The sequence below is a fragment of the Anabas testudineus genome, chromosome 19 (assembly GCF_900324465.2).
Source record: "Anabas testudineus chromosome 19, fAnaTes1.2, whole genome shotgun sequence".
Lineage (NCBI taxonomy): Eukaryota > Metazoa > Chordata > Actinopteri > Anabantiformes > Anabantidae > Anabas > Anabas testudineus.
In genome coordinates, this window is record NC_046628.1 from 7,114,999 (window position 1) to 7,140,223 (window position 25,225).

Genomic DNA, 25,225 nt, shown 5'->3' on the forward strand with positions numbered 1-25,225 from the left:
GTTGGTTTTATTTTTTATCTTTTTTTGTTGTTTTGTCTTTTTTTTCAAAGTCGCTTGATAATCTTGACAAAATTGCAACATATTCCATACTTCTCAAACTGACGGCGTGTCTGTTGCTATTCCAGATTAGCTGTGGAGGGAAAAAGTTGTGCGCCGTCTGGACAGGTTAAGTCCTAAATGATGAAAGCAGCTTTGACCGTACAAATAAAAAGAAATACATGAACGACTCCACAGAGAGAGACTCCACACTGGCATCCTATGACATGTTAGACCTGTGGGGTCGTGGTCGGGGTCTCTCTGCAGTCCTGGTCTGCCAGGCCTAACAAAAGTGAGTGACTGAAGCAAAGTTCAGGGGCTCAGTAGCAGAAGTGTGTGTATGTGTGCATCTGTGGCTGGAGGGTAAGGTGGTGCAGCACTGGACACATACAAAGAACAGGCCAAGCACACAAAATGATTCCTTCCTGAGACATTGGCGTGTGTACAGTAACGATGGTCTGGATGATGCGTGCGCTAACAGTGAAGGCGTTTTGGTGTAAAGTGAGTCACAGGGTGTGAGGTTGCTCTGGATCTGGCAAAAAGTCACATATTGGTTTCTACCACAGGTTGCCGGGGGGGTGAGGGTGGGGGGGTGCTTTGTGAGGACTTTTTAACATTCTCTGTTTACTGACAGAGTAGAGGGATGCCTACAGTCTACTCTTCTCCCCTTTCCCATTTCCTACAGAGAATCACTCGTGTTTAATACAGTGTGTATATACACCATTCTTCACATTTGAACTCTCTTAGAATCTGAGCTGCTTGGAGCTCACTTGAACCTGACAGGCTACAAGGTGGCATCTAGCTCACCGTTTTCAGACACAATCTCTTTCTGCTACATGGCCAAAAAAAAAAAGCTATGCCCCGACTGGAGTGCTACTTCGTTATCTACTGTACGTAAAAAGGTGGTTTAAAGGTGAAGAGGGCGAGGGTTGAAATTGGTTGTGAAAGCCACATTCTGAACAGCCAGTGATTGGTTAAGGATCTGTCCAGTATTTAGTAGGACACAAAACATGAAAGAACTTCCTTCCGTAAAATGTGCTCAAAATGTCTTTTTCTTGAATCACAAACCTATAAACAAAACACATAAAAGGTATTCTTTAAAAAAAAAAAAAAAAAAAAATCAGGTGAAGCCTAAAACTCTTCATAGTTTTAAAGAAATGAATACAGCTTATATACACAAACTCAAAGGCTACTTAAAATACACCTTAATAATGAATCTTCATTAATTTGATTTTTTGAAAGGACCTGTGACCATATCATACAGCCAAGTTCATACAATCATTTTTTCCATTCTCTTGGAAGCAAAAAAAAAAAAAAAAAAGAAAGAAAAGAAAAGGAAAACAAATCCAACCTGGAATAAAAAGTGATATTCATTGCGACTTGTTTTCTGTGCACGTTTGTGTGTGTTTGTGTGTTTGCATGTTTAGATTTGAGAGAGAGTTTTCAACGTCTTTTGCTTTTTGTTAATTAGAATAATGTACAAATGTGATAAAACTGAAACGTCTCTCTCAATACTCTTGATGGGTATGAAAAGATTCAAACAGTGAAGAAGTACAACAATGTCTAATCTCAGAAAACATGTCCTTATTTCAACCTGCCATTCTGTTCAGGACATGTCCACCACAATAGTTCATTAACTTTTCTATATATATTTATATATCTTTTGTACGAAATCTGTTGTTTGAAGCTGGAAAAAGAGAAAAGACCCAAAGTCTGTGAGCGGGTGGGGGTCTTTTAACAAGTCCCAAGCTTGCAGTCTGCAGTTCAACAAAAAAAAAAAGTGTCTGTGTTTGTTACGTCAGTCTGTACGCATCGTCCTTGTCCGTATATTTAGCTCATGTGCCCCATCAACTCTCGGTTCCATTTAAAACTGGTCTCCGCTGCATCCAGATTTGTCTCCATGAATCGTTTGGAAAAAAGTGGAGGGAAAAGGAGGAGGAGTCATCAGCAGTGTTTACGGTGTGGTCTCTCGGAGGCATCTTGTAACCCTGGCCTGCCCTGGCCTAACCTCCCCTCACGTCAGGAAAGCGCTTCACAGTGAGGGAAAGCAGATCAGGAGGTGAGGGTTTGTGTCATAGGAGAGGAAGGGCCTGACCCTGCCCCTCTCCTGTGTTCAGCAGTCAGGGTCAAAACCCCCCTCCATCGCCGCTGCTCTTTAGAACATCGAGAGAGGAGACAGAGAGCAATATGAGGAAAAATTAATAGGTGGGCCGTTACTACGGCGATTGTGTAGCTGGACTGCTTTGGGCAGAGCTGGGGGACAGACTGGGGCTGCAGCTGCCTGGGGGGGCACCACTCGGCCGGCTGCCTGTGGCTCCACTTTCCAGACCTTCTGAGTTCTCCAGCATCTCCTGGATGAGTGGGGGCATGGAGCCGGGGATCTCCATCTTGAGGGTGATGACACGCTCAGCTCCTGTAGAGGGGGTGGAAGGGAGACAGAAACATGTAAGTAAATTACATTTTTATGTAAGTAAATTACATTTTTAGGCACTCGTCATATTCTCTTTATCAACATTTTATTTTTATATGATTACATTGAAGTAAAAAAACAAGTAAGTATTAACATATACTACATGCAAAATAAATTTCATTCATTGAGTTATTTTGAACATGTCTAGCAATGTTTCAGATGATTAACGTATCTGTTATTTCTAATTATTGTGAGTCATTTTATTAATAAACAACAGACCTTTAGCACTGATGCTTCTCAGATCAGTTATCTTCATCAGCATCTTAGGGAACATGTGTGGTTTGTGGGGCCTCCTCTTCCGTACATAAATCTTCAGGGCCTCCAGAAGGGGTTCCTGCAGGATGTCCACCTTGTCTGACTGTTCCAAGTCCTGACGATCTGTTGGACAAACACAAAATGTAGAACAAATACTGTAAGTCAATATTCTCCGTCCGTTATGATCACAGTTGGCCACTAGGTGGTGCTCAGTGAAAGAACACAGCACAGCAATGCTGCTGATGTTTCACCTGTGGTCAGTGGTGAATCTCAGCCATCATTTAGAAGGTGTGACTTTAATCCAATATAAGTGTACAGTTTGGGGTTTTCTGGGGGGAGGGTTTTTTTTTAGGTAGGTTTTCATACCTCCACACAGCAAACAGATGGCGCTGAGCAGCCCTGTCTCTGCATCATCCATCTCCAGAGGAATGAGTTGGTTGGCGAAGGCAAAAACCAGGTCGGTAAGAGGACCGAAGCCCGCATTGTGCATCTGGGTTCGGTTTAGCGTGAGTCCATCTGAGAAAGTCATGGTGTCTTGCTCTGGAGTGTAACGTGTACAGATCCGCAGTATCTGTGGGGAGCAGAGCGTTTAACACTTAATTGGCCACTCGTTAGAAATCGTAACCACCTCTCTACTCCTTAGTAAAACTGTGATTGTTGAGTGAAAGTCTGTGGTCTTACCAGGATGTCCAGACAGGCAGCTTTGAGCAGAGTGATCTGGTCAGCAATGGTAAGCGTTGTGAAGCCGGGTAACTGTTTAGCAAACTCCACTGTCTTTATGATGCACTTGGTAGAGAGTTCACTGAACTTGTCCCACAGGTCTACATCCAAGGATACACGTCGTTCTGAGCTGTTAGTCTGTAGGGAAGTGAGTATTTGTGGACAATTTTAGATCTTTGCATATCAAGTGTGGCAGACGGTAATCTACAGGTAACAAGACAAACGTTGTGTCAAGACAAATGTCAGTGTCATTCTACTGACCGTAGTGTATTTGCCCAGTTGGCAGAGAGAGGGAAAGGTATCCCGATGTGCCTTGCGAACCCTGTCGATCATCTGTTCTGTGTCGGGACTCAGTACGTAGCTCTCTGTACACTCCTGCTTCTTTTCATCCTTTTTCTTCTTATTCCGGTCGTTCCTCACAGCTACAGGGACACAGTGACAAGAGCAAAAGGATGAGTATGTATGTTTGTCAAATGTCATATCAAACCTGTATATGTTCACTTTTAAATAAGCAAGTTAGAATTCATGAAGGCTGCCTGAAAAGGTGTTACAACATGGCCACAACCACACCATGAGGTTACTATATGTCCCATATAAACACCGCCTGACACTACCTCAAGGTAAACTGAGATCAAGATCAAGTGGAAAGTCATCATCATGAAAGGAGGCTGTGTCTGCAGCAAACAGCAGCAGCAACCACAGCATCACTTCTCTTATCCGATGCTGTAAGATAAATGTTGTGAGACAGCTTTATCGAAGAAGGGCTATGGTAATGGAGGTGGGGGGGACCTTGAAATAATCCAATGCCATTTCCCTCTGGGCGATCTGGCAGAGAATAGTTTGTTCACCCCAAATGACAAAAAACACTAGGCGGGGTGTTTAGCATTGGAATCCCATTACGGGCTCGATCCATTTCTCCCAGCCCATCCACGTTGGGGTGCAGTTTAGCTATGACTGGGGTGTGTATGTGTGTGCGTCGAAGGTGGGGGTGGATTGGGTGATATGGGGTGCTAGTTGATAAATAGTGGTGGGGAATGGAGCTATCCATAAGGTTGACAAATTGCCACAGCTTTCATTAGGGGTCCTGGCTAATCTAATAACATAATATGACAAATATCCTGCCTCTAATGGTTTTAAAAGGGCTCGGCTGCTGAGCCCATATCAGAAAAAACCCTTCCAGCTTTCTCTCTCTCTCTCTCTCACACACTCACACACACACACACACACACACACACACACACACACACACACACACACACACACACACACACACACACACACACTTCTTCGCCTCTTGTGGTGATACAACACAATCTTTTTGCACTCAGTTTGTTTCACTCTCACACATATACACTATCTCTCTTTACCATATTTGTATTACCTTTGTTTCAAATCATCCCCCTTGCCTAAGCTCATCTTTATGAGTATTGCCTTCTCCGCCTCCCCTCAAGGTACCTGGATTTGCCCTAGTCACTGACCTAAGATCAGATTTTCCTTCATCTTATTCCTAACCTCGACCATTAAGAATGAGAGCGCTCAGGCTGATGGGAGATCAATGTCTGTGACAGAGGAGCCTGGCCTGGGGCCAGAGAGGGATTCACTGCTTGGTGCGGCTGCTCATTCATCAGCCCGCTGACAGGCCTCCCTGCCTGGGAGAACATGAAGGGAAAGAGGAAAGAGTGGGCTGAAAGTCTGATACTGCACTATGTTACTGCTAAGCACTGCTCACCACAACAAGAACTGAATAACATCTCGCTGTGCAGACAGAGTATGATAATGTATTATGGGTTTTATTTGTGCTCGTGTGTTACACTGCTGTAACAGCAGTCACCAAAACACACTTAGACATGCAGCAGCAACAGTGCAGTAAAATATAGGTCACATCAAAAGCAAATATTCTATTACAGTTTTATAAAGCATGTCAGTGGAAACAATCAAATCAGGAAGAAGCATACCACTAGCATTTGCTTTAATGAGCTAATTATGATTTAGTTAGTGAAGGAACGCCCCCTTTCACAAGCTCTGATTTTCGGCCACTTACACAGTAAAAAAAGTAGTAAGCCACTGAACATATTTGGGCCAGCCCTGCTTGTGCTGCTGATTGGGAATCTGCGTTTCAGCTGCCATGGGGGGGGGGGGGGAGGGCTGCAACACAGTCGATGTCCAATTAATTCACAAATAAAAGTGGGGCATCCCTAGCGCCAAGACATTACCCGCGCTGACAAATTGGCAGCACAATCATAAGCCGCACAACACAATTTAATGAAGTCATTAAAGAACTATTAAGCACGACTGGCGATCTGTCATGGCGAATTGCCACATGCAATAACTTGGGTGGGTGGGGGGGGGGGGGGGGGGGGGACTGTAGTGGGGCTGTTCAAATGAAAGAAATACTGTCTTGCTTTTTTTTTTACTGTGTGTGTGGACACAATTGTGCGTTTGAATGCGTGTGTGCGTGTTAACTTCAAGCAATGCATCTTTCAAAATATATTATAAGAATATGAATGCTAATGGGGGAACTTGCATCCTGGATTGTTTGTGGTTACGTGTTCATCGCATAAAAATGATTTATAAGAGCGGGGGCATAACGTGTACAGAATACTGTGACAGCACACAAACACAGCCATCACTCTATCATTTGTTCTCATAGTGGGTTTCAGCTGCAGCGTGCAGTTAACAGACGATTTCTGTTAGTGCCTCATGTGAACGTATTTGTGTGTGTGTGCGTGTGTGTGTGTGTGTGTTTGCGTGTGCGTACAAGCCAGAGAGAGGTGGGCAGACAGGGATAATTCGTGTGAGGAAAATTAAAGCGCTGGCAGCTCGTCCATCACACAGATTAAATTCAATGGAAAGATAAAAATGTCAATGTTCCCCCTGCTCCTGCTGCTCGCAGCGCAGAGCCCCTGTCGACAGTGATGAAACTTTCTCCCTCTCTCTGTCCTCCAGCCTCTCTCGTCTCTCCTCCCCCCCTTCTGCACTCTCAACTCTTGATTTTCATTCTCACTCACACGGGGTTCAATACTTTTCCCTCTCACAGCCTTCATCTTTCTCCACTATCCTGCCTCTCTGGCTGATGCTATCCTCCCCCTGCGCTGTTCTCCATCATTCTTTGCTTCATCTTATTTTACTTTTATTACTTTTTCTATCGCTGAATAACACCTTCCTCGAGGAGCATGTGGGCGATAGCTTTGAGAGCTTGACAATAAAATGGGGAGGGGATGATAAAGGGAAGGAGGTACTGAGGGATGGTGGCTCCTCTGAACACTAACATAAACACAGTGTGAAGCATTGTGTCCCTCATGCACAGAAAACTAAAATAGAGAAGTGGGAATAAACTTCCTATAGCAGAAATGTGCCTTAAATATGGCTTCATAAATGCACACTCCAACTTCTGCTTCCCATTTTTGTTCCACCTGTTTGCAGAATTTGCCACAGCAGTAAGCATGCAGAACTGAGGCAATCTATTCATTCTGTGTGATGTGAATGACTGAAAATGTTATTTTTAGACTGAAAATTACATCTATTTAACCTACACCCCATCAGGGAGATTTTAATGTGGCACTAGACTTACAGCCGTTTCCCTTGCAACCCTCAACTTGCTCCCAACAACTCCCTCCCTCCGACACTGTCTTGCTTGGCTTTGCCGCCTGGCAGCAGGCCTGGCACTGTCGTCTGGAGCTGTCTGCCGGAAAACACAAGGTCACCCAGACGTCCCCCAGCGCTAGCAGGGGGTCCACCTTCTGTGTATGTGCGTGTGTGACACAGAGTGTATGGTCTTTAAGTGGAGCTGTCTGAGTGGGTTTCTATTAAAGTGGTTTTTGTTCATACCAGGTTGTGTTTGTCACCTTGCATGTGCATAATTTGCCTGTGTGCAGGAAACTACACAGAACGTGTGCTTTTTTAATAGTGTGTGTTCTTATGTCTGTGTGTGTGAGAGGCAGACTCCCTGCTGGCCCCAGATGGCTAGCCTTTCCTTCCTCACCAACCCAGGCTAGTTTCACTAGCCAAAGTCACTGCTGAGGACACAAGCATACGAGAAATCTGCACAAGCTGCAGAAAATGACTGCAATCGGACATTGTTATTAAACCATCTCCAGTTGAGAAAACTGTCCAATTAAACTTGCAAACTTGAACCGATTCAGAAAACCATTTAAAACTGTTTATTAATAGTGCAGTACTATTTATTCACCACTAGATGGCTCTCCAACTCCAGTCTATTCCCCTGTTGTATGCCCCTTTTGTGTGTGTGAGTGTGTGTGTATAAAAGAGCTGGCTGCTGTGATCCTTCTAACCATGATTAATGGCCCCATTCAAAGGTAAGGAGCTCAGAGGATAACTTCTTTTACTGTAAGCCACAGTGCTGTGGCATGGGGAGCACTCCCTGCACTGGCTGTTCCAGAAAGATGAGGTAAATAGTGCTGGGAAGACAGGAGGCAAAGAGGGATGGAGCAATGGAGGCTGTATGCATGTGTGTTTAAACAAGCGTGTGGCTAGGAGAGGAGGAAAGGTGCTACACTTTGTCTCCATGTACCTATTACCTACCTATTGATATATGTCCTGTTCCTGGGTATTTATCAGTATTTATGTGCACCAATGTGTCATATTCACATGTTCTGGTAATGCCTAAAGTGATAGCAACTGTGTGAATAACAGATTGTGTCGTGATCGGGCTGAGGTAAAAATCCTGCTGGCCTTTGAGTTCTCTGCGGTCACACCTCTACCAATTACTTTATCAAGTCTGACTGCTTGCGCATATGTGTGTGTGTGAGTGTGAGTTCACAAAGCCCCCGGGGTGCAATGATGGGAGCAGACGCCTGCTCTTTCACTCTCGGCAGGTGAGAACATATTCATCACAGAGGCCTGCCAAGCCTGGCGACACCCTGACTGTTACTGCCAGTCTGCATCATGGCTGCCCTTTGTCTCGCTTTTCCAGCGGATATTCTCTTCAGCCCAAAACAGATCAACTAAAATGAAAACAGCTAATCGCTAATTGTAACAGCTTGGATGTCATTTTCATAAACCCCAAAAGTCATAGAATCACCTCCAAAAAATGACAGCAGCTTAAAGTAGACTATATTGTATCTGCTTGAACCTTTACTGTAGAAAAGAATCGATGAAGAAAAAAGGGGGCTACATTCACAACTGAATCACTATCACAGATGAACACTTACGCAATGTTACTAGTGGAACAAATGTGACAGCATCCAACTGCCTGCAGTGGTAACCACCATGCTAACCACTCTGGGATTAAACAACTCTGATGAGATCTGTGCTTGGCCCCATGTGCCCTGTAGGAGCAGGGAATTCTGGGTAAGATGGTTTTTCTACTCACACTCCTTTGACATTCCGACTTCCAGGCACTTCTGCAGCCGACAGTACTGGCAGCGGTTGCGGGTGACTTTGTTGATGATGCAATTCTTCTCCCGATGACAAGTGTACACCATGTTCTTCTGGATGCTTCTCCGAAAGAAGCCCTGTGCGATAGCGAGACAGAGACAAGAGACGATGAGGGATCAGGGGCAGAAAAAGATTAAGAGAAATAGTACAGGGGAAGAGAACAGCAAATAGTTAATTACTTAGTAAATACAGTTGTACTGTTTGCTGCTGTGTATCCACCTAGCATATGGTTATCTGTCAACACTACTGCTTTAATTATGCACTTTGGTTGCCTTCTGCAAATATCTTGCCTGTTTTCACAGAGTCCCTTTTTCAGCCAAAACAACCAAAAAACTCATTAACAACTTGCAAGGTTAAAAAGAGTTAAAAAGTAATGCATTAAAATGAGGCCAGACAGAATGGCCACATGAAGCTGCAATTAAAAGGCACTGAACTACTAAACAGATAAGTCCTTAAAGGACTTAACCTGTGACATAATCGGAACAAAGACTAACAATCAGTGAATTACTGCCACCTCCTGATGCTCAGTGACGGCCATTCGAAACACAACACAAAAATGTTTTTGTCCAAGTGTATGAGGCAAAGGACAGATTATAATGAGCTCAGTTTGGTCACTGGACTTTAATGGGAGCTCTTTGGGGAGACTAGGTTTTCAGTGCACAAAGCGACAACATAGAAACTGAGCAAAATATCTCTCTCCAATGAAACACACGTCCCTCAGTAATACCATGCGGCCCCATTGAAATCAATGTTAACCTCTGTGGCCTTTTTGTTTAAACATCCCTTGAGTGTCAACAAGATAAAAAGAGGTTAAAGCAAATCAGCCACAACTGAGTGAGTGTTCAGCAAGAAGGGCACGGGATGGAATACAGGTCAATGTCAGTATTGATGTGACGCAGTGGGACGTGGGTTATGTTTTGGTGGCAATGAGGGTGGGTGAGGCCAGCTAGGGGGAGAAAGGTGGGGTGGAGTGTGGTGTGCCGGGGTAGCTGCCAGGAAGCCCCATCCCATGCCGAGGGATTAGCTCTGCTAGCAGACAGATGGTCGGTGGATCTAAGCCTGCAATTTGTCCTTCTCGGATCACCAGCCTCTTCTCACATCTCCCATCCACCGCCACAGAGTGGAAGTGAATCAGGCGTCTCATTAACTATGAAGAGCAAGAGTGTACTCCGTCATGTATCTGTTTGAGCAAGGTACTACCAGCAAGCACTACAGTGCAGATAACACTATCACATGACAGACTGCTGTGCTTCAATGTGCTAAAGATCACCTAATCTAACCTTTGTCCTGACTTCATCAAGGCCTCACATTTGCTTTGCAGCCTGCTGTCACACTAAATTAATTTTTTATTAATCCCATCCAAACAACATGTTCGGTACCTCTCGCTCCAAAACGTGCTGCTATCCCTCAACAGAACAGCGAGGCCATGAACCAACAACAAAGTGGAGGGAAGGCTTATAGTGTGATGGTAATTCTAGTTGCTGATGCTAAGGGATAAATCTGTGGCCTTTATGTGCGTGGATCATGTCCTCTTTGATCCGACAGTGCCCTGACCCTGACCCCAGTGTCAGGGGATTGGCCCACTCCCTTCTGACACCATGAGGCTCAGGTGCCCTGTCGCATCACCTCGTGATTGGCTGTTGCTGCTGGCTGGTGGGCCACTCAATTGTTCCCGCCCCTCTCTCCTTCTTTCAGGAGTCATTGCTTCCTGTGGTCCTTAAGCCTCTTTTTGTATCACCACTTAATCCACCCAACAACAAGAGCCCTCAGTGAGCTTGTCAGCCACCCTGCAGTGTTCAGAAGAGACGAGAGCCGCAGGGAAAAGGAGAGAGAGATGAAAAAGAGGAGACAACAGTGGCAACACACACGTGATTGCATGTGTCATATGCTCCTGCACTCACAGCTGTCTGTCTGATGTGCAGTGTGAGTCTTGTGCATTTATGAGTGTGGGAGCGTTCTACTTTGCATGTGTATGAGGAAATGCTTTACTGAGAGGGAAGCAAGGGGAAGTGTAAGGCTGGCAAGTTCACGAGGGAAGCACAGGAATCCTCTCTTACGTGACTTTCACACTGTGGCCAGATTAAAAGTGCGTTCCCAGCCTCCTACGACATCCGTGCATGTGTGTATAGGCGTGTGTCTGTGCCCCTAGAGCTGTTATGAAGCAGCTACTGCTACAGCCCACACATTTGTAAAGACGGATGCAGTAAGAGGGTCATCCGAAAAACACAGCAAATAGGGAACATTCATGCAAGAAACGGCGGTTGGGGATTTTTGGGAAATGCTTTCCTCCCCTTACAGCGGATACCAGGAGAAGAGATCGCCTGCTGTGCACTGCCATGCCTCAAAGGCAAAAACATAAACATGAGGGGGTGGGCATGCATATTTAATGTTTAAGTGTTAATATCTGCAGGGGAAAAGAAGTGCAATGCCAGTGAGTATGTGCGGGCGGCAGAACTTAAACAACAAACGAATAAGCTGTCTCCAAGTAGCAGAGCTCAACGTTCCCCCTCCTGTTTCCTCTGTTCGCTGCAGCCCCCAGGAAACGCCTTTGTAGTTTGGCATGCTTCAGCAGTGCCGACTCTGCTAACCCTCGACTTACCCCAGTCTCAGATGAGACAGCCATATACATTCACAAGCCTGTAGTCTTGAATTATTGAGTATGCTACGCCAAGTCATCTCCTCTGAAGTAAGAGATATGGAGAAGGCATCCTGATTCCTACAAATTAGCATTGCAGCTGTTGAGTGGGTAGTCGGGCGACTCATGGGCAGAGTACTAGTGACTAGCTGAACAACCAGGGATAGTTTCTCTAGTTACAGCTGACATTCCTAACCATTTATCTAAATAAACCCTTTATTAACTAGCAGAATTATAGTAATAAGTAAGTAAAAAGGCTGCAACATCAGTGTCCAGGCCAAGTGCAGCTAGTCACATTCAGGTAAAAGAGCTCAAATGGAATCTGAAATGTTGAAATGTAATGTTTCACGGTGCTGAGAGAGTGTCAGCAGCTGATGTATGAAGTTATTGTTTGTCACTGCTGGTGTCTGTTGGCTGATGAATTAAAACATCATCCATATCCCCAATGTACAAAAGCTGTAAAAAAGCTAATTACAGTGACAAATCTGACACAGTTTCTATGCTGGCAAAGAGAACAACACTGTGATCACAAAGGAGAAACAACTAATCACTCGAGTTCCTGCTTTGTCTATTGTGTGACTTTCCTTATATTTTCATTACACTATTCCAGAGTTTCTACCTACCACGCCAAATGTCAGACTGTTATGTGTATAATATGTTCTAAATATTTTGTTTGGGATAGGCCTCCAGAATAAAACAGCTACAGCCTCCCTACAGGCCTCAGCAGGATAAGCAGTAAACTAAATGGATGGATGGATTTTTATTTCTGTTTACGTTTTCATTTCAGCACTGAAAATTGATGGTTAATCCAACAAACCTCAGCATCAGTGTGTTACGATGTGTGTGACTGCTTAAAATTGCACCACCACTGCTTCTGCCTGAGGTGACATGAGGTGGGTTTAACACTGACAGTAAGCACAAAACAGACAGTCATTCTTCTAGATTAATCTAACACGGCCTCCCATCAGGAGCTGTGGTTCAACCATATTAATTATATATATATTAGATTAATTTAATTATAGTGTAGTAAAGTATATTAGTATTATTTTTATATTGTTGACTTATGTTTGAGACACTAATACTGTAATAAATTCAGCATTAAGCTCTCAGGCGATTTTCTTATTTAGCCGAGCCTCACAAATATAAATGGGATGGTACATTTACAAACGACATCTTCCAAAGCCTTCCCATCTCCAGCTCCTACGCAAGTTAAACTTCTTTAGAACCATGGAACAATTATAAAACTGGCTTACATTAGGACAATAAACTGTACAGTACATCGCACGCCTTACAATGTTATCTTGGCAAGGACAACAACACACCATCTTCCTTTTACTGTGTCGACCAAAGTACATGCAGTACACACAGTACACAAAAAGAAAAGTTTGCACAGAGGGATTGTCTGCAAGCAGGTTTATATGCATCTGCCTGACTCCTGGCTTGTCTGAATTCTCCTCCCTTTGTGAATTCTTTACTCATTTTCCCTTCCCCCCTTGTGCTCTGGTGCACTGACCATCTTTCTTTGGGTGTCAGTGAGTTCAGCTGTGGCCCCTGTACCCCGTCCGCCTAATCTGCTGCCCCGCCAGCCATCCCCACTTCTCTCTCTCTTTCTCTAGCTCTCTTTTTAGCTCTTCATGCCTCTTAGAGCACAGTCTGCTATCTCACCGCTGCCATCTCACTCCCTGCAGTCTCTCCGTTCTTTGTATCATTTTGTCTGCATTTCTACATTCCCCCTGGGTTTCTGCCATTTCTTATTCTCGTTTTTTCATAGCTTCTGCCTCCTGCCTTCTTCGTGGCTGCCCCTCCTCCCCCAAACCACTCCTATCCATGCACATATGGAAACACAGACCACAGTATTGGTTCCACAGTCAATAAGTCAAAGGGTCTAGCAGGCACCTGTCACCATCAGCACCCTCCTGCCTGTCTTCAGCCAACCATTCCCTGCTGCACACAGAGCTGTTGTCATGAGAAAACCTTGCAAAAAGGATTTACAAACTCATGTCTTGGTTTGGAAATTCCATTTGGTACGAATGATTGCCAAGAAAAAGCAAAAAAAATGTTGACATTGTAGAAACATAAGGTTTGCACCCGGCAGTAACATTACATTAGATTCCACAGTCTCCTCCTCCTCGTCTCATCCTCCTCTGAGCTTACACAACTCTGGCTCCATGCCTTGAGAGCAGAGAGATAAAGAGGTCTTGGTGCTCACACTAACAAGAGAACATATATGAACGTTCAGCTGATAAGCGATATCACACCTGTGTAATATGGCTCTTTCGATAACACAAGGTGCAATATGAACGCGTCAGCAAAGATATGTATAGCAACCACAATAAAAAAGGCCAAGAAAACTGCATTGATGACAAAGTTTTACATACTGTACATGACAAAGGGCAGGTCCATCATATATGCTAACTTGTTTTATGCAATCAGTGCTAAAACTTGTAATTTGTCCAGGTCATACTGATGATTAAGGAAGCCAATAGTTCAAAAATCAATAGAACAAGTGAATGATTCTTCACAGAAAAATAGACATTATCAAATTCAAACAATCAATCCCAGCACTAAACACTAAAACCCTGTAAGAACTTGAAATATTCTAAATGATACTTTTATTTTCATCACCTGATCTAAGGCAGTGGAATGTTTTTTAACAGAGCACATCATATAAAGGCTACAAGACTGACGGACATGTTGCTTGCTTGGCAGATTCAGAGGAAGGTCGGGAATCTCACCTTGCAGCCCTCGCAGGCGCTGACACCATAGTGGTACCCTGAGGACTTGTCCTGGCACACAAAGCAGGGTTTGTAGACGCGGGGCGGCGGGGGAGGTGAGGGCGGGCTTGGCACTATCTCCTCTGAGCTGGTACTCTGGGTCTCTATCGCTGCGGAGACCAAAGAGCAAAAGCAGGGGTTAGTGAATACTATCAGCTAGGGATGAACACACAGAGAACAATCCCTGTACAGACACATCATTGCTGATGACACGCAAAATAAATCACCAGAGAAAAACTCTCTTTCCAACAATGTGTTTAGAAAAAATGAAGCTAGCGCAAAGACACTTTGGTGATCAGGTGTTTTCAGATGAGCAGCAGGAAAGACAGCATGATGACTTGAAAGACACACAGGGCACCTGTGAAGCTAGTATCTGGAGTATTCTTATTTAGACAAGTATTGGGGCTTTAAATCCTAAAAGATAAATTATACACTACAGCAATCAGCGCAACAAATAAGAGAATAAATACTGCAAAAGGCCAAGTGTAATACTCCCTGCTTCTGACCAACAAAGGCTGGTTTTGTAACTGGTATACCCCCCAACACCCCATCACACTCCGTGTTATTTAATATCAGCCTGGCCAACACAAAGATGCTCAATACACTACGTCTTAATCCAAGATGTCTAATATAACATAGCAAACATGTGAGCGCTTTGTGAGGTTCTTTTATTTTGTGTGCTTGTATACTGTAAACAAAGCGGTGAGGGATTGTGGGGAGGTAACCTGCTGTTGCCTTCATGCAATATGTAATGGACTTTGACCTCAATATCCTGTGTGTCACGAAACATGGTCTCTTTAATCTAATTTAAAAACACACATTGGTAGGGTAGATCTGCACCCCGTGGCCTATGGCTGACCTAATAAGTGTATAATCCCTGCTTGCCAATGGCATTTTAATGAGCCAACATGTATGTTTTCTTTGTGAGTATGCTGTGTATAGTTTTTTTAGATACTGAAGCTAATACAGTGCCTACGTTTTAACATCAAAACAACCTCACCATTTTTACCACCTCCTTTAACATCTTTATCAAGGATGCATCAGGAACCATTAACATTTGTACTACAAAAGACATGTGGTAAAATGCATCCCAGACTGCATCGGCAAGCAGTTTGAGTAATCAGATTACAGTCCATCTTGGCGGTCAATTTACGTTAGCACTTAGTGATGTCTACTTGTGATCCCGTTGCCCAAGACACATTTTAAAGTGTAAACAGAGTGTGTTTGGTTAGCTGAGTGTCAGATAGCTGATATCACCGCTGTAGCTGTGGTGTTAACATTTGCGACAAGCGTATCTCTCATTAAACATGCTTCTTACATAATCAACACACAACTGTATAATTTACACCCCCATTATATGAACATAGGCATTTTACTGGTCGCAGAAACAGTTGAAAAATGTTTTGGACCGGTAACGTAGGCTTGACAACAGGGTCATCCGGACATCTATAGCATTTGTGCAGGTGCCTGTAGTAATAGTTTTATACAGTGAGCAGCTTACATGACACCCCGATCATGTACATAATATATGCATATTACCCTAAATAAAACCAATGACTCCTCTCAACTGGTCTCAGACTTAGTTTCTAGCTGGTTAGATGTGTAAATTTATGTAGAAGTCATTATTTTGTGTTTTTTCACTTATTTAAGGAAGCTAGTATTTAATTCATTCATTTAAATTCATAATTTGCTAAGATTTTGTGGTGAACATAGATCACATTAGGGAAGGGGTTAGTCCAGACACAAGTGAATGGGTAGCAAACATTCAATGAAGAGGGGGGGGGAATAGTGCTCCTGTTATCAAAATGTGTTTGCTTCCATCACATTCATACAGGTACACTACTACTATGCATGTGTGTATCTTCGTGTTGCTCCACCCAGCATCATCAGCTCATGAGAGCCCTCTATATTTAACAGAGTGGGTGGTTCATTGTGACTGTAGTACAACTGAGAACACACTCCATGTGACAAACACCGCAGTCACATTCGACCTGACAAAACATACTAATCGCACAACACATTAGGCAATAGAAATCAAGGACTACTCTTACACACACACACACACACACACACACACTGCTCTTTTACAGTGTGTAGATCTCAGCTTGCCAATCTCCATGCACATGCAGCAGATGGTGCACGAGAAGATTACACTGAGAAAAATCAAAATAAACCAACACGATGCCTAGATATATTCAAGGCTTCCTGGAAAGAAATGACAGACACAAACACCCTACACCAAAATCTAGCCTCTCCAAAAGCTGCCTCTAATCTCTGCCATCAGGAAAACATATCCAAGTGGGTTTCAGGTGACGGGGACAGTTAAGCTAAACGGTAATAAAGCTCAGATTGCAACACCCAACAGTGACAACCAATCAGGCCCCGGATATTAAGACATTTCATTTATGAGGCCCAGATGTCATATGCCACTTTTGCGCCAGTAACAACCTTTTAAGCTGTTGGTGTAATTGTGGGTTAAAGGGTGACTAAGGGTTGAGAGCGACGTGATTGTAAATATTTTTTAGAAAGAAAGTGTGACATGGACAGCTTGTAACAATATGAACCTCAGTCTGGAGTGGTACACAGTTATTTACTTCTGAGGATAGGGAGTTTATGCTGAGGCATAAATGAATGTGAAAAAGAAGAGGGGGAATGGGTAAAAACAAAAAGGGAAACGTTTCAGATGACAGAGGGTAGAGATGAAGGGAGGAAATGAGGGAGGTAAAAAATGATGTACAGGACAAGACAGACCGAGAAAGATGATGTGCCTGAGCAATGAACAAAAATATAAAACAGATGAAGCGATAAAACTGGTGCACACACACACACACACACACACGCAGGGAGTCAAAGTAAGGCTGCCTGACTTTTCCTATGAATTTGAAAACCCACAAAGACACAAAGGCCACCATATTTAAGAATACTACTGTTTTCTAGCAATGCAGTTACTACTATACTCATGTCAAACAAATTCAACTGAAATAGAGGAGCCTTTACATAACATGGTTTAACATTTTCTCATTAGCAAACTTCCAGTGTTTTCTGTGCTTTTCTTTTGATGGGGACTGATTACAGTCCTGCTTTATTAGTGTGGCCACAGAGTCATTTATTCAAATTAAGCCTGTGTTCATTAGCAATGCATAGATAAACAGATGTGCCACCCACACACATAGAAATAAACATAAAAATTGCATCCATGCCTACATTTACACAGGCTACAGGCTTTCCTAGAGCCATTAAAAAGCCTCATTGGCCTCACACACACACACAAACACACACTGAATGCACAGCCCTAATGAGAGCACCCATGGAAATCTGGGACACAAGGACAAGAGTCTGTGAGGGGGCTGGCGACTGTAATTAAATACAATGGCTGGCTTCTGGAGTGTTGTCAAGCTGAGGCATAGAGCAAAACAATGGCAGGCCTGTGGACACAGAGGCAGAGAGGCTCAGTGGAGAGGACGGAGCTACTTAGTCCTTCAGCAGCCCTCACCCAGGCATTATTCAACACCAGCCTGCATCCAAACTCTGATCAACACCAATCGCCATACAAGCCTGCCTATTGTCTGATCCGCGAAATTGCAACGCATGAATACTGGAGGAACTGACTCACACTTGCCTGGAGAGCTCGCCTCGATATCCTTGCAACATGTTAAGACTGGATATTTGTATATCTGGCAAGGTTTCCAGGCCAGAGCCCCTCCAGAGCCTGTATAGTCACCACAGTAACTAATACTTCAAGTACAGCTAAAATATCATTTCTTCAGCCAAGAGAAAGCTAACGTGAATAGACAACTTCCTGCTTTGCTTGAGGATATAGGCACACAAACCTGCAACCCTAATGTTTAAATGAAAAACAGTAAGGAGTTAGTGATAAGGAATCTATTGTACTTTGATGAGAAGGTGAAACATAAACCACATAGATTATGTGGTCACTGCAATTGTTGGTACCCAGACATAAGGCTGAATTGAAGTCTGTAGCCTGGCATGTTGTCAGACCAGTTCCAAAAGTGGGAATAAGTAGCACAAGATATAGGTGTAACCAATAAAAGCAAACCTGACACTGCACAGCGTTGAAAGTGCACAAGTTCATTTAAAGCAGACTGAACCCAGCTGACCACTAAACACTAGTCTGTCATTCTGGCACAGTTTAAGTAATGTATGTATTGAAAATTCATATTTCTAACTCTAAATTTGTATTTTTAAAGTTTTTACCCAGCTATTTCGAACAATGTGGGATTTATCCAATAAAGCTAGTTTTGAATGACCAGTATGTCAAAGCCCCTACATTTAGTTTACTTACCATTTCTCTTTCACACACTCTATATGTGTGTGCATGTCAATGTGTGTGTAGGAAGCCCCCGGGTATCTTAGCTTAATGTAGCGTGCTGCTCTCGAACTCAGAGTCAAAGCACCGGTAATTTAATTAAGATCAAGTGTGAGTGGTCTGTAATGCCGCTCTTCAGATTCACTTTGCATACATTATGAGCTACAAGTGCACTTAAAGCGAAGCCGTGCCCTCACACTCACGTCCTCTATAAGCAATTACAACAAGACTAGACTTAAATGGACAAATATGCACAAGACTGGGATCTATTCACATGATGAACTCGCCTAAACTGTAGTACTGACATGAGATAGCCTGGCTAACATCACTACTTCAAAGGTATCAAGACCAAGACACACACACACACACACACACACACACAGACACACACACACACACACACACACACACACACACACACACACACACACAGAGGTAGCACACTGGCTATTACCAAGCCTCCAGACTCTGGGCCGTCTCGGCCCAGTGCTGCTAAGCAGTTCTTGAGGTTCAGCTATAGGTTAGTCCTCTGAGATTTGATTACCTTCATCTCCACTGGTTACTGGGGCCCAGCTGTGAAGCATATTAATGAGATTTCGCCGTCATTAGGGGTAGCTAACTACATTAGCAGGTTGACTGGCTGGCTGGCTTGCTTGTGGTAAAGAGGGCTGGAGAAAATTAAGGCGGTGGAGAAGAGGGAGGGTCTTTGACAGGGTCTTCCACTTTGTTGAATCCTACTCAATCACGAGCCATTGTGTTCCCCTGGCTTCTATTAGGTTATGTGGACACACACATACGCACACATATACACACATGCTGACCATGTGTGAGCTACATGGAAGAACATATAGAGGTCCATTTGTCTTTGCATGCAGTGAGTGTGCAGGAGAAGAGACACCAGACAGACCACCATGCCACAGGCTCCTGCATTAAGGCTCGCTTTGAAGTCTGCTTAAAATAATGAAGTGGGATGGCCAATGGAACAGCCCCAGGGAAAGAGACTGCCTTGCAAAATCCTAGGAGCTGTAGGCCAATGTATCATGCATGTCCATAAAAACGACTGGCAGAAACTTAAGAGCTTTTATGTGCAGTGAAACAGAGCAACAAGCTAGCAGAGAAGGGCATCATTCATGCAAAGTGCTTGACTTTCGTTAAATATCCAGACTTTATTTCTGGTTTCCATGTTAGGAATGTGGGTAGGCAGCAGGGAGAATGATACACACACAAGCAGGAATGCTTTGTCAGCACTCTTCAATTACTGGAGGGGGAAATGGGACTATTTCCTTGCTTACAGGGAAATCCTGCCATTCTCTAACATAGCGCCATAACAGCTCACCGCTGAAAATGGATGGAGCCCCGTTCGCTGCCTTCACACTGATTACTGACAGCAGAGCCAAGCACGCCATCTGAATATGAGCCGGGGCGACAGTAGGCGCGCGCGATCACACTCTCGCAGGCACGCACACACTGACAGCTGGAAGGAGAGCGACAGTGGGGAGTGTTTGTGTTCAAACACAGAGTGTGAACAGTTATTGGATAGGAGAGGAGGATGAATCTGATGGCGGACCTAACAGCCATAAGTTAAAACACTCACACACAGAAGGAGGAAAGCCAGTGGAGGCTAACACGGGGCAGGGGAGCAGACCGCTAGCTAAATCCCGTCTGTCCACACCCATCTCCCACCACTTTCCACCTTCATCGCCCTCTTATTCCTGGTTGTCCCCATTACTGCCTCTGACATTCCTCTCCTAATGCTCTGTACAACTTAAATCTCATGCAAGGTCACAGGAAGTCTTCTTTCCCTTTTAAATTCTTCCGTCTGTTCCTGCCAAACGTGAGACCTATTACTTTGAACAGCAGATGATTAAATGCTGAAAATATTAATCCTGTTTTCATAGATCACCTTTGATATTTGTGTATGTGTATTAGTGAGTTAGGAGGATTACAGAGGACACCCCCTGCCTGGTTGCGTGCCACCTAAGCTGCTGCACATCTAACTTGCAGTCTCAATGTAGAGAGGGAGAAGGTTGGGAGGCTGATGGTATGAGATAAAGTGTACTTTCATTAATAATGAATTTGCCAGCAAAATAAGGAAATACTTGGGTACACTCAAGATGTTGTAGTAGCAGAGTCAATCCATGACACTCCTAATGGAATGGTAGAAGGGGCTTGGATCAAACTGAGAGCTTAATTTGGTAATGATCTAATTTTCTGCAGTGAATGATGCATCATTTCCTCTTAAGAGTATGTTGTGGTCTACATTTCAGAGAAATGACAACCTGCTGTTTTGCAACCATTGCAGATATTCAAATTCTTCAGACAGAACAGAAATTGATGTGACAGTTGGAGTTCTTACAAGGACTGCGCGGTATGTTTGAAGGCTACACTGATTCCAAGACCAAATTTTGATGGATTGCGTTCCAAATTGGGGACAAATAACTCCCTCGTCTAGAGTGTTATGGCAAGAAAAACACGCGCGCACACATGTGAGTGATAGATGGGGATCTGAGCAGAAGCCGAAGGGCAAGGCGGTGCAGAGTAAGGAGTCTGTCTTGCCTGTTATGACGACCCCTCCTCAACACCAGGAAATGGTGGTGTTTGTCTTGGGCCAGAAGTGCAGAAAACACCAGGTTGTATTTAGCAGGGGCAATTTATGGCATCTTTACATCTGGGTGAGGTGAAGTAGTTTGTGTAGGTATGTGTGAATAACAATTAATGCAATTTCTTTTTCTGTTTGCTTCTGGGCCTGAGTGCATCTTCCCGTTTGTATATTCAAGAGCATGTGCAGCAGCTTGTGATATGTTCTGTATGTACATGAGAGCCTGTGTGTGAACATCAGCATGTCCCCGTCCTTATGCAAGGCCTGGTTTTTATCAGTCCAGCAGCCCCCACTGAGTTCCCAAGCCCTTCCCCGGGGGCCCAAGATAACTTCCCTCTCCATGCTGCCAGGCCTCTGAAATAACAAAACACTAGGCTTTCCTATCACTACTGCCCCGGCAAATGGTGACGGAACTCAGAACATGTGTGGACAAAGTAGAGCACGGGGGGGAGAGAGGGAGAGGAGGCAGCAAGGGAGAGAGCAGATGGCAAAGGTGAGGCCTACGGGGGCTACGATTTGAGCAGCAACTTCATGTTAACTTCATAGTAGCTTCTCTGTACTGCTGCCACATGCTAGCCTTCGATGCAGTTAATTACAAGTTTTCTATCGAATACAGAACACACAGGACATCTAAACCACAAGACTTCTTTTCATAAATCCTATGGGTACTCAAATGTTTGTGGTACTAATTAAGCAAAAACAAAACAAACAAAACCTAAAACATAAAAAAGCATCTGAAGGCAGTTTTATTGCAAGAGAGAACCTCAAGTTCCCTGGCAACAAAACTCCTCTGCCACCCAGAGGAACACAGTGTAACACTAACCAGCAGCTGTCTATGGCTGCTGACTGACAGGGCAACTATGTGAGTTGGCACTTGCCCCGGGGTGACTGGAGATGTTTGGCATGAGCTGATGGTGTGGGACTTGGTGGAGGACACAAGGGGGTAAAAGGAAGCTTGCGTTGGCCAGAGGATGCCAGTAAGTGGACAGGGACAGCGGTGTGTTTCAGCATCCTGCGGATTCTAAACATGCAGTTGGTACAAAGTAGGTCTATTAAGCTGGTCTGACAAGCTGTGGTGTCAATGAATATGTGCTTTTCTGGTGCACAGATACATGTTTTAAATGTCCTCCAGTAAGCTGCACTCACAGAGCTAAAGACAGAGCCTATGATTACTGAACCCTTTTTCCATGAATAATCCACATGCAGACGGTGTTTGCCCACAGTGGACCTGTCATTGATGATGAATTTATGTTTACGAGTTGATCACACGCACATAGCAGCTGTATACTATCAGAGCGATGTGAGTGACCCATACTAAATGACAGGGGGAGTGCAAGAAGAGACAGGCTGCATAAGAAAAAGAGGCTGATAAAAAGTAAGCAGGAGGACAGGGAACATCTGAGAAGAGAGGTGTGCTGGGGGAGGACTGTGACACACAACGCAAACACTTCCAGGTCCCAAATAAAAGCTGTGCATGCCGGCATGTTTGCTTCTTGACAAAGTGTTGAGGGTGAGAAAGGGAGAAGGTGTAACCACAGTGTAACCTCCCTTTGTCAACTCTCTAAAAGTGTTTTGATACACCGTTCCTGGAATGACTTACAGCTGCTGTGCCGTATAACACATCATTCAAGATCCACATCGTCACTGCATCATACTAGATCAACATAAAAACACATCAGTGAAACCACAGCCTTTTGCAAACTGGTCTGACTGTGATAATGTCTTCATGAAACATTAAGCCTCTCTTTTACTGAATGTCTCCATTGGTTAATTATAGAATTGCACATGAGTAGATGACTGCGTGTGTGTATGTGTCTTTTCCCCCTCCTGTGACAACAAGCTGCACTCATGCATACTAGGAGCCAAGAGAGTTCCAGAGCAATACTAAACCTGACTCTACCTAATCCAGAAACTCACGGTCTAACAAAAGCGTTGATGGTTAACATTGTAGTCATCTAGCTCATTTCCACAGCTGCTTAGAATGAGTGCAACAACCAAATAAGCTTCAATTCCCAGAGTTCCCATAAAATCCAAAGTTATTATGAGAAAAAAAAACAGAGATGTGCCCCAAATCATAATAAAATAGAAAAGTTGAAGTAGTTGAAAGATTTGGGACAGATGCTCTCAATTTGGGGGGAGATCATAAGCACATTTCTGCCCTCAGCACTTAAAAGAAAACACAGGTAAGGAAATAATGAAAACCAAATCCATACACATTAAACCAGACCTTATTCATCTTTATTGGGCTGAGTGCCACACACACAGTGCCTCTCAGTGTTTGAAGGCCAAAGGAACTTCATGAATGCTTATGCTCGAGTATTTGCTCTTCACTCACCCTAACAGAGAGGTTATCTGCCCATTGATAATCACTAATCCAATGTGACTGGCAGCATTCAAGGCCCTCCGTTCTTAAGCGCATATTCAAGAGTGGAGGAAGCAGGTCATACATATGGAGAGAGCAAAGGGATATTTGCATTAGTGGGCTGAAGTGGACTTGAAGAGGCCAGTAGGAGGTGGAAAGAAAAAAAGGGGCGGGGGCAATGGGATCAAGAGAGAAGGGAGAAAGCGAAGAGGCTCATGAGGATCTAGGGAGGAGAAGAGAGGATCACCAGGGACAGGCTTTGTCATGTTAAACTGCCTCTCTTGACTCATGTTCTTTCCCCTCCTCTGCCTCTCTGTGGAGAGCACAATTGTCAATCACAGGGGAACAGATTACGAGGGTTTGATCTCCTCAGCTTCAGAGCAGGAGCATGACAGTAGGGTAGAGGTCACAAGTGCATCGTACTTGGACAGCGCGTTCAATGATGCTAAATAATGTGGCTTCTCACCGGGCTGTTTCTCTAAAAATCTCCAAAACCATTTCCATTTGTCCCTTCATCTTCAACCTGAGTTAGAGCTAATAGTTAAAACGTGCTTGTAATTTACCTCTGCCTTCAAGTCTCAGCAGGCTGACATGCATTCCTCTACTGTACATGGAACCCCTAATGACAACAGCGCCCTTCATAAATTAGTCCAAAGTACCAACATCAGGTTTTGGAGTTGAAAGCATATTATTGTGGAAATAAGTGGAGGTATTTGCAGGGGTGTGGACAAGAAGTGTACTATTATCCTGTCACTAGTCTGTTAAAAAGCTCAGTGATGCCAGGACTCGAGGGGGCTATTAGGTCAGCACAGGGGTTAAAATGGTTAAAGCCCCTAGGAGACAGGCAACATATTTAGAATAGTCAGATACAGAAGGAACCCAGACGGCTGCACACTGATAAGACAGAAACCAAGAAAACAACCATTGCCAGGCCAACTATCTACAGATTCAGCAGAAAACTGCAGTGTGTCTACCTTGGCTGCACACCTCACCAAAAATCCTCTGCAGATAATAAGGCAGCTAAATCCACCAAGGGTCACAGTGGTAGCTTGAAACACCTCAGCTTCTACACTGCATGGCCAGTCACTGGTCTCCCACTCATACCTACTAATGATGACTGATGACACACATTTGATTCAGCTGTCTGATGTGCAGTGTCAGGGGCCTCCTTAGTAGAAGATTTGGGTTGTGCAAAGGGAGAACAGGTGGGCGGGAAATGGCAGACTCATTTGTCTTTAGTGTCAGCAGTAAAACCAAAAAAAAAAAAAAGAAAAGAAAGAAAGATATAAAGTGAGATGCTGTTGTTGATAGCACTGGGAGATTAAGTTAGTTTGATGCTTAGGAAAAATGGCTGATGAGAGCAGGCAGAGTGATCAAGGGGGCGCAGTGGGAGGTTAGTAGAATTTAATGAAGGACATGTTTAGCTTCTTCGAGTTTGGTTTGTGCTTTTCCCCTTTTGTGTGTTTCTTTGTGTGTGTCTGTGTGTTGTCTGTGTCTCCACAGACACTAATTTCCTGCGTGGATCCCTGACCTTTCAGTGCAGCCTGGGGGGAGCCATTTGATCATGACAGACACATACACAGACACACACCATTTCCTGTGATATGGCTGTCCACCAGTTAGTGGATTGGTTTTAGTGAGGTAATGTTA

At 44.0% G+C, this 25,225-nt stretch overlaps 1 protein-coding gene across 2 annotated transcripts in view; it reads right to left on the reverse strand.

Annotated features, from left to right (window-relative positions):
- Positions 1–219: 219 nt before the first annotated feature.
- Positions 220–25,225, reverse strand: part of raraa (retinoic acid receptor, alpha a) — a 125,314-nt gene continuing 100,308 nt past the window's right edge. For both annotated transcript variants that reach the window (XM_026351987.1, XM_026351986.1), the window contains 7 exons: positions 14,249–14,397; positions 8,814–8,955; positions 3,743–3,903; positions 3,443–3,619; positions 3,128–3,332; positions 2,726–2,884; positions 220–2,449 (listed from right to left, as the gene is read on the reverse strand). In XM_026351987.1, the coding sequence (XP_026207772.1) occupies positions 2,253–2,449; positions 2,726–2,884; positions 3,128–3,332; positions 3,443–3,619; positions 3,743–3,903; positions 8,814–8,955; positions 14,249–14,397 (1,190 nt within the window). In that variant the 3' untranslated portion in view covers positions 220–2,252. The remainder of the gene's footprint in view (positions 2,450–2,725; positions 2,885–3,127; positions 3,333–3,442; positions 3,620–3,742; positions 3,904–8,813; positions 8,956–14,248; positions 14,398–25,225) is intronic.